Source organism: Oncorhynchus masou, chromosome 5 (assembly GCF_036934945.1).
Source record: "Oncorhynchus masou masou isolate Uvic2021 chromosome 5, UVic_Omas_1.1, whole genome shotgun sequence".
Lineage (NCBI taxonomy): Eukaryota > Metazoa > Chordata > Actinopteri > Salmoniformes > Salmonidae > Oncorhynchus > Oncorhynchus masou.
Genome location: NC_088216.1, coordinates 22,134,862 through 22,149,861, shown reverse-complemented (window position 1 = coordinate 22,149,861; position 15,000 = coordinate 22,134,862). Strand labels below are relative to the sequence as shown.

General features: G+C 45.8%; 1 protein-coding gene across 5 annotated transcripts in view; it reads right to left on the bottom strand.

Moving 5' to 3' along the window:
- LOC135537136 (SH3 and PX domain-containing protein 2A-like) overlaps positions 1–15,000 on the bottom strand; it is a 127,112-nt gene that overhangs the window by 81,284 nt on the left and 30,828 nt on the right. For all 5 annotated transcript variants that reach the window (XM_064963341.1, XM_064963347.1, XM_064963367.1 and 2 more), the window contains exons 3-4: positions 7,617–7,692; positions 3,774–3,850 (exon numbers count right to left, since the gene is read on the bottom strand). In XM_064963341.1, the coding sequence (XP_064819413.1) occupies positions 3,774–3,850; positions 7,617–7,692 (153 nt within the window). The remainder of the gene's footprint in view (positions 1–3,773; positions 3,851–7,616; positions 7,693–15,000) is intronic.

The window sequence follows — 15,000 nt, the reverse complement described above, 5'->3', positions numbered from 1 at the left end:
CAAAATGTATTTCCTAGATTCATGATAGTGCTATTAAACGAAGCAAGGAAAGTTCATTTCAAAACGTGATGTTAGCTTTGCTGGAATGTGTTGCTGTTTTAGGTAAATAATGAATCTGCTAGCTTCTGACATGACTGACGGCATTTTTAAGTTGTGTTTGAGCATTTATAAAGACCGGGCACGAGTATTTGGAGGTTATTAAAATGTATCATCAAAGTTGAGAGAAAGTCTTTCAAAATGTTGGATTTCACTGATTATAAGATGTGGCCTTGGACAATAAAGTCCACCCTTTTATCTGTGTTTCGAGGCAGAAAACTGCACACCTTCCCTACTTCGGGAGTGCTGGAGCAGCTGTATTGTGTGTGTGACAGTCCAGCCCCCTTGTTTGTTTACATCCTTGGCCTTTGATACCATGGTGTGTGAAAAAGGGAGGTGGGGAGAGAAAGAGAGTGAGAGAGCGGAGAGGGAGTAAGTGAGAGAGAGAGAGAGTAAGTGTGAGAGAGAGAGAGAGAGAGAGAGAGGGAGAGCAGGGGAGTAAGTGAGAGAGAGAGAGCAAGTGAGAGAGAGAGAGAGAGAGAGGGAGAGAGAGAGAGAAAGAGAGAGAGAGAAAGAGAGAGAGAGAAAGAGAGGGAGTAAGTGTGTGTGTGTGAGAGAGAGAGAGAGGGGGGGAGTAAGTGAGAGAGAGAGAGAGAGAGAGAGAGAGAGAGAGAGAGAGAGAGAGAGAGAGAGAGAGAGAGAGAGAGAGAGGGGGAGTAAGTGTGTTTTGAGAGAGAGGGGGGGAGGAAGTGATAGGGAAATAACTTTTGTTCATTTTTTTATTGTTTATTTCACTTTTGTTTATTATCTATTTCACTTGCTTTGGCAATGTAGACATGCCAATAAAGCACTTACATTGAAATTGAATTGAGAGAGAGAGAGAGGGAGAGGTAGCAAGAGAGAGAGGGGTGGTGAGGAGGCAGTGAAGGGAGAGGGAGAGGAGGAGAGGGGGGGGTAGAGAGAGAGAGGGAGAAAGAGGGGGAGAGACAGGGCAGAGAGAGAGAAGCCTTGCTATTGAGAAAGGTTGCCGTAGGCAGACCTGGCTCTCAAGAGAAGACAGGCTAGGGGTCTCCTGAGTGGTGCAGTGGTCTGTGCCACTAGAGACTCTGGGTTCAAGTCCAGGCTCTGTCGCAGCTGGGAGACCCATGGGGCGGCACACAATTGACCCAGTGTCGTCTGCATTAGGGGAGTGTTTGGCCGGCAGGGATGTCCTTGTCCCATCCCGCACGCTGTGGCGGGTGCACGCTGACACAGTCGCCAGGTGTACGGCGTTTCCTCCGACACATTGGTGCGGGCATTTTTTCAAGAAGCAGTGCGGCTTGGTTGGGTTATGTTTCGGAGGACACATGGCTCTCGAGCTTCGCCTCTCTGTAAGGGAGTTGCAGCGATGAGGCCAGACTGTAACTACATATTGGGGAGAAAAAGAGTTTAAAAAAAGAGAAGACTGGTTATGTGCACACTGGTTATGTGCACACTGGTTATGTGCACACTGGTTATGTGCACACTGGTTATGTGCATACTGGTTATGTACACACTGGTTATGTGCATACTGGTTATGTACACACTGGTTATGTGCACACTGGTTATGTGCATACTGGTTATGTACACACTGGTTATGTGCACACTGGTTATGTGCATACTGGTTATGTACACACTGGTTATGTACACACTGGTTATGTGCACACTGGTTATGTGCACACTGGTTATGTACACACTGGTTAAGTACACTGGTTATGTGCACACTGGTTAAGTACACTGGTTATGTGCACACTGGTTATGTGCACACTGGTTATGTGCACACTGGTTATGTGCACACTGGTTATGTACACACTGGTTATGTGCACACTGGTTATGTGCACACTGGTTATGTGCACACTGGTTATGTACACACTGGTTATGTGCACACTGGTTATGTACACACTGGTTATGTACAGACTGGTTATGTACACACTGGTTATGTGCACACTGGTTATGTACACACTGGTTATGTACACACTGGTTATGTGCATACTGGTTATGTGCATACTGGTTATGTACACACTGGTTATGTACACACTGGTTATGTGCATACTGGTTATGTACACACTGGTTATGTACACACTGGTTATGTGCACACTGGTTATGTGCATACTGGTTATGTGCATACTGGTTATGTACACACTGGTTATGTACACACTGGTTATGTGCACACTGGTTATGTGCATACTGGTTATGTACACACTGGTTATGTGCATACTGGTTATGTACACACTGGTTATGTGCACACTGGTTATGTGCATACTGGTTATGTACACACTGGTTATGTGCATACTGGTTATGTACACACTGGTTAAGTACACTGGTTATGTGCACACTGGTTATGTGCATACTGGTTATGTACACACACTGGTTATGTGCATACTGGTTATGTACACACTGGTTATGTACACACTGGTTATGTGCATACTGGTTATGTACACACTGGTTATGTGCACACTGCCCACAAAATGAGATGGAAACTAAGCTGCACTAACTAACCTCCTGCAAAATGTATGACCATTTTAGGGACACATATTTCCCTCAGATTACACAGACCCACAAAGAATTTGAAAACAAATCCAATTTAGATAAACTCCCATATCTCTCTGTGCAATCACAGCAGCAAGATGACCTTCTGACCTGTTGCCAAAAGAAAAGGGTGAAGAACAAACTTTTACTTCAACTATTTGCCTATCGTTACATAGAGACAATATGACGTGAATTGTCTTCATTATTTTGGAACTTGTGTGAGTGTAATATTTCTTGTTCACTTTTTAGAGAGAGAGAGAGCAAGAGAGAGAGAGAGAGAGAGAGGGAGAGAGAGGGAGAGAGCAAGAGAGAGAGAGGGAGAGAGAGAGAGAGAGAGAGGGAGAGAGCAAGAGAGAGAGAGAGAGAGAGGGAGAGAGAGGGAGAGAGCAAGAGAGAGAGAGGGAGAGAGAGAGAGAGCAAGAGAGAGGGAGAGAGCAAGAGAGAGAGAGAGAGAGAGAGAGAGAGACTAAACAAAGGGGAAGCAATAAGAGCTTTTTTGAAGTCAGACTGCTGAATGACCAAAGGCTGAAGTTTTGGGGGAGTTTTAGAAAAGTCTCATTAAAATTAAATACATAAAAAGGCATAGCCTTTATCTATTTATCTTTATCTATTTATTTGAAAGAGTGGGTCGCTTTTTAAAGTCTATCTTTTGTTGGGCACTCAGAAGTGTTCTTGTGTGTTCTAAACTAAACAGAACAAGGTCAAATCTCTTTCTAAAACTTCATGACCAGAATAAACCAAAGCCTAAGAGACCCGTATGTATGACAATGTGTTTTCAGACTAGCTAAGTATTTGAAAAACATTTCCTCGGTTGGGCCGTTGTAGGTTTGCGAGCCTTGTAGCTTCCCCTGAACATCGTAAAAATATTTCTTTTAAAACTCGGCAGCAAGATGAGTTAAGGGACAAGACTGTAATGTATCAAGTATTTGCACAGAAATGTGCAACCGGCAACCATCTTATTGTGGTGCAAACTGAAAACCCCCCAGTCAACACATGTCCCCTTCTACACCCGTGTTTAACCTCACGCCTGAGGTGTTCGCTGACACGTGTGTCTGGTTACCATCTGTCACCCCTGACCTCTAACCCCTAAATCCCAATAACATGTGACAGGGGGGAGCTCAAGTGGGACAGGAGGTTTACAGCGCGCGTGCGTGCGTGTGTGTGTTTTGACAGTAATGCCCCTCGCTCACCCTGCAGTAGTCATCGATGAAACGTAGCCTCTTCATGGCCACATCCCGCACATGACTCCGCCTGAACAGTATTTTACCTGAGGGAGGGTGGGGGGAGGGAAAATGAGAGAGAGAGAGTAGATAGGAAGGACACATTTTAGATGTTAGACTGTAATAAATGAAAGACCAGTACAATCCTGTCTCATCGCAGAGGACCAACCATTAGTGTGCTTGTGCATTACCACAGGCTACCACCAGATGTCAGTAACACATGAAAGACTTGTGCACCACGACAATCTCACTCTCATACTCTCAGAGTGAACGGTCTTGTCCTGCATTGCCCTCTTAACATATCAAATGGGATTTAAGCGCTTGGAGGTTATGTATCTAGTCTAACTCGGTGACTTCAAAGAAAAATGGCACCAGCCAATCAGAACGCCCCCTACTCCAGGGTATGCCGCGGTCCCTACAGTCTCACGGGAAGTGATCAAATTACCCTTCCTGTGAACTGAAGACACAGAGGATGAGAGGAAGAGCTGGGGACAGACTGTGTGCGTTCTGATTGCCAGCAATACTTTGAATGATGAATAGCAGAGGGATGATAGTGCAGTGCTGGAGTTTCTTAGATCAGAGACCATCATGTAAACAACAGGGAATCTCCAACCATAACTCTGACTAGCAATACCTAAGTCTTTGATGGCCAGCTGCTAACATTGTGTATAATTGAGTGAATCCTGTGGGGACTATTTCAAAGAAGCTGCCATGGACACATTACCACATCTGGACTGGACGAAGATATTGTATTTGGTGCGACTCATTTTGTAACGCTGCTGACTACTGCCCTCTTGAACAGGTATCTCTTGCAAAAGAGGTGTTACATCTCGATGAGACTCTCCGTTCAAAATAAATGTTAAAAAAGGAATGTAAACAGATGGAGGTAGATGTTTTGGTTGACACCCAGGTGGCTTAATGTGAGGTGAGTTGGTGGGGTGGGAACTGCCTGATGACTCTGAATTCTCCCAATGCTATGTGTTGGCTACATACCTCGGCTAGAACCTGCCATCATAGAAGTTGTTTGTGGTGACGAGGCATGTTGTACAAAACAAAGTCATCAGCGACGGGATCATCCCTAGCCAGAGTATCAAAACCAATGACCAATTTTCAAAAAAATCGCTTTACCCACATGTGATCTGGCTCGGGCCCAACCCATCGGTCTCTGGGACTGTGGCAAACTGGGGGCCAGCAGGGAGCTACAAAGGAAGGAGCCTGACCTTGGTCAGCTCCAGAGGGCTTGCCAGGCCAAGGTGAGTCAGCACCATGGACAGCTCTACAGGCACCAACTGGGGCGGGTGAATCAACACCAATACTACCCAGTCCAGGTGCTGCATCCAATTGGCACCTGGAATTGGTCCCACCTGTCCCTCGTTACTCAAAATGGGTATAAGTAGAGGTTCAGTCACTTGGGGGGGGGGGGGACAGACATGCAGAGGGTACGCCTAGTCCTCAGAAGAACCGGAGTGAGAATGAGAAGCACCTCGTTCAGACGCCTAAGAAGATACTAGGGGATGTTCGACTCTCTCTCTTCCTTTTCTTTGGCCCCAAAGGAAGAGGACCCATTCCCGGGCAGCAGGCCACCCGGCGCAAGTTGAGAGCACGTATTTAAACCAGACTCATCGTTCTCTCTCTCTTGTTCATGAACACAGGCCGAGGAGCCGCCCCGTCGGACACAAAGTGACCCCCCCCCGTTACCGGAGAGGCCTTTCAGTTGTATTTCACCCCTCCCCTTTCCCCCCAACCTATATTATAAACAACAACATTTGTTTGAGTACCGCAAAACGGTCTCTCTCCGTCTTACTTCATTGTGAGTTTCACCTCTGACTCCCCTGGGTTGCCACAGGATCAATCAGACGGCCCTAATGCGTTTGCGTTCTAGAATGGTCGTGGAGGCGGAGTCCAGATCAGACTCAATGTGGAGAAGAAACAAATGTTCAGGGTGTGGCGTTTTGGCCGAGGCAATAAGTCTGGGTGGCCAAGCACGGGTAGGGAGAGGGCTGAGAGCATGTGGTCTCCATCAGGCTCTAAGAGAGCCTAACCAACATAAACAGTAAACAGACAGAAGCCTCTCACTCGCACAGCAGGAGTGTTGTCTCTCTCTCTGTTCCACCATCTCTTCCTCGATCTCTTTTTCCATTGTGTGTCTTTCACTCCCACATCAGACAGACACACACTGTCAGCACCTGCCTGCTGCTGCACCTCCGAGAGATAGTCAACTGGATGGACCGACTGATGAATAATGTATGAACGACACTGGGAGGGGCATCGATACGAGCAGTATACTGACGCGGTGTAACTTCCTGCCGAGTCAGCGCTATCGGTGACTTGACTGTTATGGTGGTGTTCTGTCTGCCTCAAGTCAGACTGTACTTCCTTATAAACTCCAATAAGTCCCTATGGATAGTGTCATGTCATTAGATCTTATGGCCATATATGGCAAGGGATCGATTAGAGTGTTGGTCGGGTTCAATGGTAAGGGCCATGGGGTTGACAGGGGCTTTGCTTATCGGAGTGTGAAAGACTTTATAGGTGTGGAGAGAAGAAGGAAAGGAAAGGAGAGAGGGAGAGAAAATGATGGAGACTGACCTGGGAGAAATGATGGAGACTGACCTGGGAGAAATGATGGAGACTGAACAGGGAGAAATGATGGAGACTGACCTGAGAGAAATGATGGAGACTGACCTGGGAGAAATGATGGAGACTGACCTGAGAGAAATGATGGAGACTGACCTGGGAGAAATGATGGAGACTGACCTGAGAGAAATGATGGAGACTGACCTGGGAGAAATGATGGAGACTGACCTGAGAGAAATGATGGAGACTGACCTGAGAGAAATGATGGAGACTGACCTGAGAGAAATGATGGAGACTCACCTGAAAGAAATGATGGAGACTCACCTGGGAGAAATGATGGAGACTGACCTGGGAGAAATGATGGAGACTGACCTGGGAGAAATGATGGAGACTGACCTGGGAGAAATGATGGAGACTGACCTGAGAGAAATGATGGAGACTGACCTGAGAGAAATGATGGAGACTGACCTGGGAGAAATGATGGAGACTGACCTGGGAGAAATGATGGAGACTGACCTGGGAGAAATGATGGAGACTGACCTGGGAGAAATGATGGAGACTGACCTGGGAGAAATGATGGAGACTGACCTGGGAGAAATGATGGAGACTGACCTGAGAGAAATGATGGAGACTGACCTGGGAGAAATGATGGAGACTGACCTGGGAGAAATGATGGAGACTGACCTGAGAGAAATGATGGAGACTGACCTGGGAGAAATGATGGAGACTGACCTGGGAGAAATGATGGAGACTGACCTGGGAGAAATGATGGAGACTGACCTGGGAGAAATGATGGAGATTGACCTGGGAGAAATGATGGAGACTGACCTGGGAGAAATGATGGAGACTGACCTGAGAGAAATGATGGAGACTGACCTGGGAGAAATGATGGAGACTGACCTGGGAGAAATGATGGAGACTCACCTGGGAGAAATGATGGAGACTGACCTGAGAGAAATGATGGAGACTGACCTGGGAGAAATGATGGAGACTGACCTGGGAGAAATGATGGAGACTGACCTGGGAGAAATGATGGAGACTGACCTGGGAGAAATGATGGAGACTGACCTGGGAGAACTGATGGAGACTGACCTGGGAGAAATTATGGAGACTGACCTGGGAGAAATGATGGAGACTGATCTGGGAGAAATGATGGAGACTCACCTGGGAGAAATGATGGAGACTCACCTGGGAGAAATGAAGGAGACTGGACAGGGAGAAATGATGGAGACTCACCTGGGAGAAATGGGATGATTCTCTTTTTGGGATCTTTCTGCCCTCCCTCGATTGGGAACTTGTCAAGAATCTGCATCTGTAAAGAGCAACACACAGAGACATTTTTGTATTAATTTAAGAGTGAGAGAACTATTTGGCAAACATTTACAAATGTACTTCAGCTCACTGAGGAATTGAATAGTGTATCATTGAATTTCACTGAAAGAAACACCTGGGCTCAGTATTTAAAATTCCCCGCCACTCCGATCATAGCATCAGAGATTATATCATATCAAAGCTCGGACACATTTTAAATTCCCATTCGGACAAGGACAAACGCTGCATGGTGTTTTGCTGCTTGTGGTGGAGAGGAGTTAATGTGAGTCGATTTATTCATAAAGCCATCGTGGTACTAAGGGGGAGAAGTGCTGACACCGGGGTTAGAGGGAACTGCGCGCGCACACACACACACACACACACACACACACACACACACACACACACACACACAGGGACTTTTTCCACACACCCACACAAACTGCAGAGGTCAGAGATGCCAGGCATTGTCGGCCATATTGTGTTTATCCAATTTCAACCCCTAAATAAATCATGCAAAGGGGGGGGGTTAGGAAAAGTAAATGGGGCTGTGGGAGAAGAAGCCTATTCTGTCTGCAGCGTATATATACTGTAAGAAGAGAAGAGAGAGAAGAGATAGAGAGAAAATGTGTGTGCGTGTGTGGAAGTGTGGAAGTGTGTGTGGAAGTGGGCTGCTCATTTGACGGCTACATGGAACAGGCCTTTGCCGGCAAGCTGCTTAAATACCAGCCCCTCGCGGCACGCTTGGACAGCCTCGGGTGGAGGTACAAGCTGGTGGCGCTTATATTTGGCAGCCTCTGCCACGTACACAGCCTTGCAGTGTGTGGACTCCAGATTGCGGGCCTGACAAAAAGTAGGGCAAAGCAGTAGGCTGGATACTGCTCTGTTTCAGCTGTCCTGGGAAGCCTAGCTGTTTGGAGAAGGAGGTGCTATCTGAGTGCCATGCATACAGGAACCTTTGAAATGTTTGGAACTTTTTTTAATGTAAATCTGACTGGTGGATTCAAATAAAGTATTTATTGCGTGTGTGTGTGTGTGTGTGTGTGTGTGTGTGTGTGTGTGTGTGTGTGTGTGTGTGTGTGTGTGTGTGTGTGTGTGTGTGTGTGTGTGTGTGTGTGTGTGTGTGTTTATGTATGCGGATGTGTGTGACAGAGAAAGAGACACAGAAAAGCAGAGAGAGAGCACACACCATAAATCTGGTGTGCATCAGGGCAGGGTAAAGACCCAGAGGAACCAGGTGAATAAACAATCTAGCAGTACGGGGTCGAGGGACTGGTCCAAACCCAGTTCTCTCTCTGTATCTGGGTCAGAATACGTATACACACAGCCCCATGTTGACTGGATTCTTCCCAGAAACCAAACTCCGCTGGGTTTCTCTTTCTCATAGAAATAGAATTACTAGAACAGAAATTCCCATTCAAATCAATGGGTCTGTGACGGGTGGGCCGGCGGTATTCTATCTGTATGCTTTGTCTTCCCTGACTGGGACCGCAGCTCAGTTCAGTCTTGTTTCGCTCTCACAGGGGAAAACTCTATATGCCTTGTCCCAGTGGAGGGGTTGGTCTTCCTGTGGGTAAGCTGCTGAGTGGTGGTCCACTCTGTTCTGAAGGCAACCTTGGTGGTTTGACTGCTTGAGCCAAACAACTAAGACCAGCTTAACATACAACTTTTTCTGACCAAAATGTAGCTGCGAGGGAGACGTAGGTAGCAGTAGCTAATAGGTAGCAATGGGAATTAGTATCTTATAACTAGGAGTTACTGTCTCACAGTAAAAGTGTGTCAACAAAGCCTAAAGAGGTAAGTAGGATGAAGAGGTACTTTTGACAGTTTACTGTGAAGTTCCTGTGCTGCTGTGTAGGTGTTATAAATTGAGGGGTAGAATCACACAAAAAAACATTGCTGAGACCATACAGGACATAATCCAGCTGTTGTCTGCTTCAATTGAACAAAGAGTTTACTGACTTGCCTAATTTCCTCAATCAACATACTGAATCAAGTTAGCTGTCTCCCCTCTGTTTATTAGTGGTTCGATCCAAATGATCCTAGTTGGCCTCGTTGGACCAAGTTCAAAACTTGTAGATGTTTTTAAAAATTGCCGCCGATTGCCGTTCCTCTTCCCTCACCCTAAAATACCCAGATCTCTCCCTTTCCTCTCCCCATCTCTCCTCCACTCCCTGGACAGACTCCTGGCTCTCGGAGATGTGTTTTCCCCATCCTATCAGGAAATGTGGGACCACAGAAAAATATTGTCTCTCAGAACAGGGGCGAGGGGCGCTAATTCCGGCACCACCAAAACAGGTGGGAATAAAAATCCCAGGACGATGTGGAGAAGAAAAAAGAATACGAGAACGCAGCCTCATTCAGAACAATAGTCTCAGTCGGTATTTACGGAATACTACGAAATTCTCCTCGACCAAGCCCAACAATTTACCCCCACTGTATAAGAGGCAACTTTTTTTTGTTGCTATACAGAAATAACAAAACATGCAGAAAAGCTGCTGTGTGAATCCCGACCTACGGTTCGCAATGCCCCCTCTTGTAGGGAAATAGAGCCTGCTAGATGAGCCCTGTGCTGTGGCTTCAGGCTAATGGGCGTTGGAGAGTGGGGAATGTGGGGTCCTCGTGTCCAAGTAGGCTACACGTACCTATGTCTGTGGGAAAACATTTCATCACAGGTAAGACATTTAACTTGCTTGGTGTTAAGGTAAACAATGTAAAGCATACGGGATCTGTAGAATGTATATCGGTTCAGAACTCTTGTGAAATAGCACAGTTACAAATAGAAATCAAACTGGATGGACATCAGAAATAGAGGAAGGACTAAGAACAAACAAGAGAGAACTATTGTAAAGTAGACTGTAGAGTGTGTATAAGTTGTTTGGATTGAAGGTAGAAGCAGAAGTGTTTATTAGTTTACTCCAATTGGGGGGATCGGCGGTAGGGTCTGCGGGGAATGATAATAATAAAGGTATATTCTTTAAAAAAGTATGTATGTCTATGTAACGGCGTTCATGTTTGTCGCAAGAAAGTCGGACCGAAATGCAGCGTGGTGGTTTCTCATGTTTTTAATGAATGAATCGCGGTACATGAAATAACTGATGCAAAATACAAAACAACAAAACGGAGCGTGAAACCTAATTACAGCCTATCTGGTGAAACTACACAGAGACAGGAACAATCACCCACGAAATACACAGTGAAACCCAGGCTACCTAAATACGGTTCCCTATCAGAGACAACAAGAATCACCTGACTCTGATTGAGAACCGCCTCAGGCAGCCAAACCTAAACTAAACAGACCCCTAATCAACCACAATCCCAATGCCTACAAAAACCCCAATACGACAACACAATAACATAAACCCATGTCACACCCTGGCCTGACCAACTAATTATCTAAAACACAAAATACTAAGACCAAGGCGTGACAGTCTATATAGGTATGTGTATGTACATATGTGTATATGTATGCATGCGTGTATGGATATATATATATGTTTACCCAAAAACTATGGGGGATTGGAAATGATGCAGACAATTACATTGGAAGCAACATTCTTTCCGCAATATTAAGCTGATCCATCCCTTAAAATAAATTAAAGTAAAAATTTACATTTTTTTTAATTTTAAAAAATTTGCTTGGTGTTGTCCGTTTGTAACTCCACTCATTACTTGTTGCTGTATAGTCCATTTATTTGTGTTGTTGGTCTTGGCTAATTAGCTAGCACTCACGCTGCTAGCACCGTCACGAAAAGGGGCGAGAGGGAAGCCCTACAATATTATGTTTCTCTAAGTAGTGACAACGCTCGGGAGCAGGCAATGTTGAAAAGTCTTCTTTAGACATCTTGTACTTCTCTAAAATATAGTTTTGTAATTGAATAAAACAAGTGGACAACACGAATAATTGCATCTGAAAAAGGTCAAGTTTTTGCTGTGAGCCAATGGGGTAACCTAGGTAACCACAGGTTGTTTCCCCCACAGGCGAGCAGGGCCACAACGTTCTATCTAAAACCTACTGGGACTATGGCTGTAGCTACTACTTCTCAGACCTGGCTCTGTCTCCTTGGTAACCAGCCTAGAGAGAATGAGTGTGAGTGTTCTGAAGCGTTCTGATTGGATAAGACTGTGAGGCTCTGGACCACTATTAGAGGATTCAGGTCAGAAAAAAAAGAGACACACAGAACATGTTTATTTTCCTCTATTGCCAGTGAGTATCTCTAAGAATTCTATCCCTACATCATCTCTGCTGAGAACTTATCATTATTGCTGCATTCACATGCTAGTCAGGGAAAAAAACAGAAACTCCGAAATGTCCGACTTGCTAACTGGTTGAACGTCTATAGCTACAACCAGTTAGCAAGACGTACATTTCTGAGTTCCCTAGTCAAATCAAATCAAATGTTATTGGTTGCTTAAAGATATTTAGAACCCTAGCTTCAACAGTTCCGACTAGCACTTGAACCCGCCACTGCTGGCGAAATCCGAGGTGCACTGTAACAAGGCGTTGGTGTTGGAAATGTGCTTTGAATATGGATAACATTGTAGGCTACGGCCCACAGCTGCAGCAGGCCCCTCTTCATATCATGCACAGTGGCTTATAATAGGCACGCCATATATGGAGTTGTGGGAATGAGTTGGGATTTAAGTTAAAGAGTCCGCTGTGTATTGGAGAGAGTGAGTTTGAGCGAGAGAGAGAGAGAGAGAGAGAGAGAGAGAGAGAGCGAAAGAGAGAGCGAGCGAGAGAGAGAGAGAGGAGAGAGACAAAAATAGGGAGGGAGGGAGAGAGAAGGAGAGAAAGAGAGAGCGGGAGAGAGAAAAAGAGGGAGGGAGAGAGAGAGAGAAAGAGAGAGAGAGCGAGAGGAGAGAGAGAGGAGAGAGAGAAAAAGAGGGAGGGAGAGAGAGGAGAGAGAGAGGGGGAGAGAGAGAGGGGAGAGAAAGAGAGAGAGAGGTGAGAGAGGGAGAGAAAGAGAGAGGAGATAGAGAAAGAGAGGGAGAGAAAGAGAGGGAGAGAAAGAGGGCGAGAGAGAGAAAGAGAGGGAGAGAAAGAGAGGGAGAGAGGAGAGAGATGGAGAGAAAGAGAGAGAGAAGAGAGAGACGGTGGATAAAGATAGAGAGGAGAGTGAAAGAGAGACAGGAGAGAGAGAGGAGAGAGATGAGCTATGTACAGTGTTCTGATAATATAATATATTTTATAATATAATATATAATAATATATAATATATATTTTTTATATCCTTTTTAAACCTTTTTGAGTGCAATGTTTACTGTTTACTATTTCTAATAGTTTTTTGTTGATGTTTTTGTTAAATCTGTTTCTTCTCACTTTTTCTTCTCACTTTTGTTTATTCACTTGCTTTGGCAATATAAACATTATGTTTCCCATGCCAAAAAAGCCCCTTTTGAATTGAATCAAATTGATAGAGAGAGAGAGAGGGGGGGAGAGAGAGAGAGGGGGGAGAGGGAGAGAGAGAGAGAGGGGGGGAGAGAGAGAGAGCTCATGGACACGCTTCACTTCCTGTTGACGGTCATGTGACCTGTGAAGAGTGACCCTGGTTGAACCACACAGTTGACAGAGCTCAGTGACAGAACACACAGTCACACACAGATAGACGCACAAGCACACAAAGACACACGCACGCACTTGGGAGCTCCCCACTTATGAAACAAACTCACGGCCCACATAACACTGAAGAACCATGGGATCCCACCATTTCCACGGTAATGATCACATGGTCCGACTGAGAATCAAACCAACTCTAAACAATCAGCAGCAGTCAGGTTGACTCAGTGTAGTGTCAACATAGTGAGTCTTTGTAGCTTGTAATGGTGGGCGGAGGCGGATTCATTTATTTCCTGGGTCTGCGGCCCAAATGGTACACTACTCCCTATGCTGTACATTGCACTGCTTTTGACCAGAGCCTTTTGGGACCTGGTCAAACGTGGTGCACTATAGAGGGAATAGGGTGCCGTGTAAGATGCAGCCCTGGACTCTCTCTCTCTCTCTAGCAACTCGCTTTAATCCACTAATTACAAGACATGCTGGTGTAAACAAGGCAGGAAATGAAAGGGGGCTGAAGGGGGAGGGAGGGAAGGGTTCAAACTAATTGATATTCTGCCTGTCTAGTATTGCCAGAACAGAACGCAGGTTCTTCCCTTATTCCTTCTTAATCCTACCACTACTCGCCTGGTCCCAGATCAGTTTATGCTATCTTGTGATATTGACCATGTGAGTTAGGCAAGACAGCACAAACAGATCTGGGACCAGGCTATACCACTCCAGCGCTATCCACACAAAAGACAGAGCGACTGAGGAGACGAATGGACAACATGAATCAAGTCTGGACACGCATTAGTGGCCCGAGGTATCGAGTTTCTAGAGACAGATGTCTGGATCCGGGGGAACAGGGGTTAGCGAATAGCGAGCTAGTGCTCCCTCCAACCACAATCATTCACAGTTGCGGCTCTATATATAAATTGGGACCTTGGCATTCGATCTCGACAAATCACAGCTCGGTGCCTCCAGGTGTCTTGATGGAACCTGTATTAACTCATTTCAGAAGGGGGTGAGGTGATGTATGGATTCGAGTTTCTGGAGAAATTGGCTATATTCTGGTAAAGTCAATGGGGAGTGTTGTTAGGTTGTAACCCTGTAGGTTCCACTTGAAGCTCCCCAGTCCCAAGGCAACAGGTGCTGGGATGTGGTAACGTCCATCATAGCTCCAGCTCTCCTCTTCCAGCTTCCAGACTCCAGATCCGGCCTTGGCCTGGAACAAGACTCCAGGGAAAGGCTATGGAAGTCTTAGGAAGCCCATCATCATCATACCATGGATTGGAACGGGAATGGGATTCGGGGGTTGGAATTTCAAGCTTACTGTGTATCCCAAGGCTTGATTCCGTAGTTTTGGGGCTAGTCATTTACACGCTTTTGTAGGCTTTATTACACAACCGTGGGAACTGGAAAGACCAATGGATCTTTGGGTCTAGATCTGTACACTATAACACACAGGTGAACCCTGTCTTGCGGTTGTTCTACGTTCACGCAGTGCTCGAGAACGCATGAGCCCATGGGATGAAAGAACGCGAGAGAAACACTGAAAATTCCCATCATAGTACATTACTTAAATACTGTGGCAAACAAAACCAGTATCATGTCTCACTGTCTTAGTGTGAGAAGGTTGGCACTCGAGACAAGGGGTCTGATATCAATGTAGTTATGGCAGTGAATGTTGCCGTCTATCCTGAAAGCTTTGACGGTAGTTTTCCAGTAACCCTGCCACCCTCTTCCTGACCACAACTAACCTTACCCTTG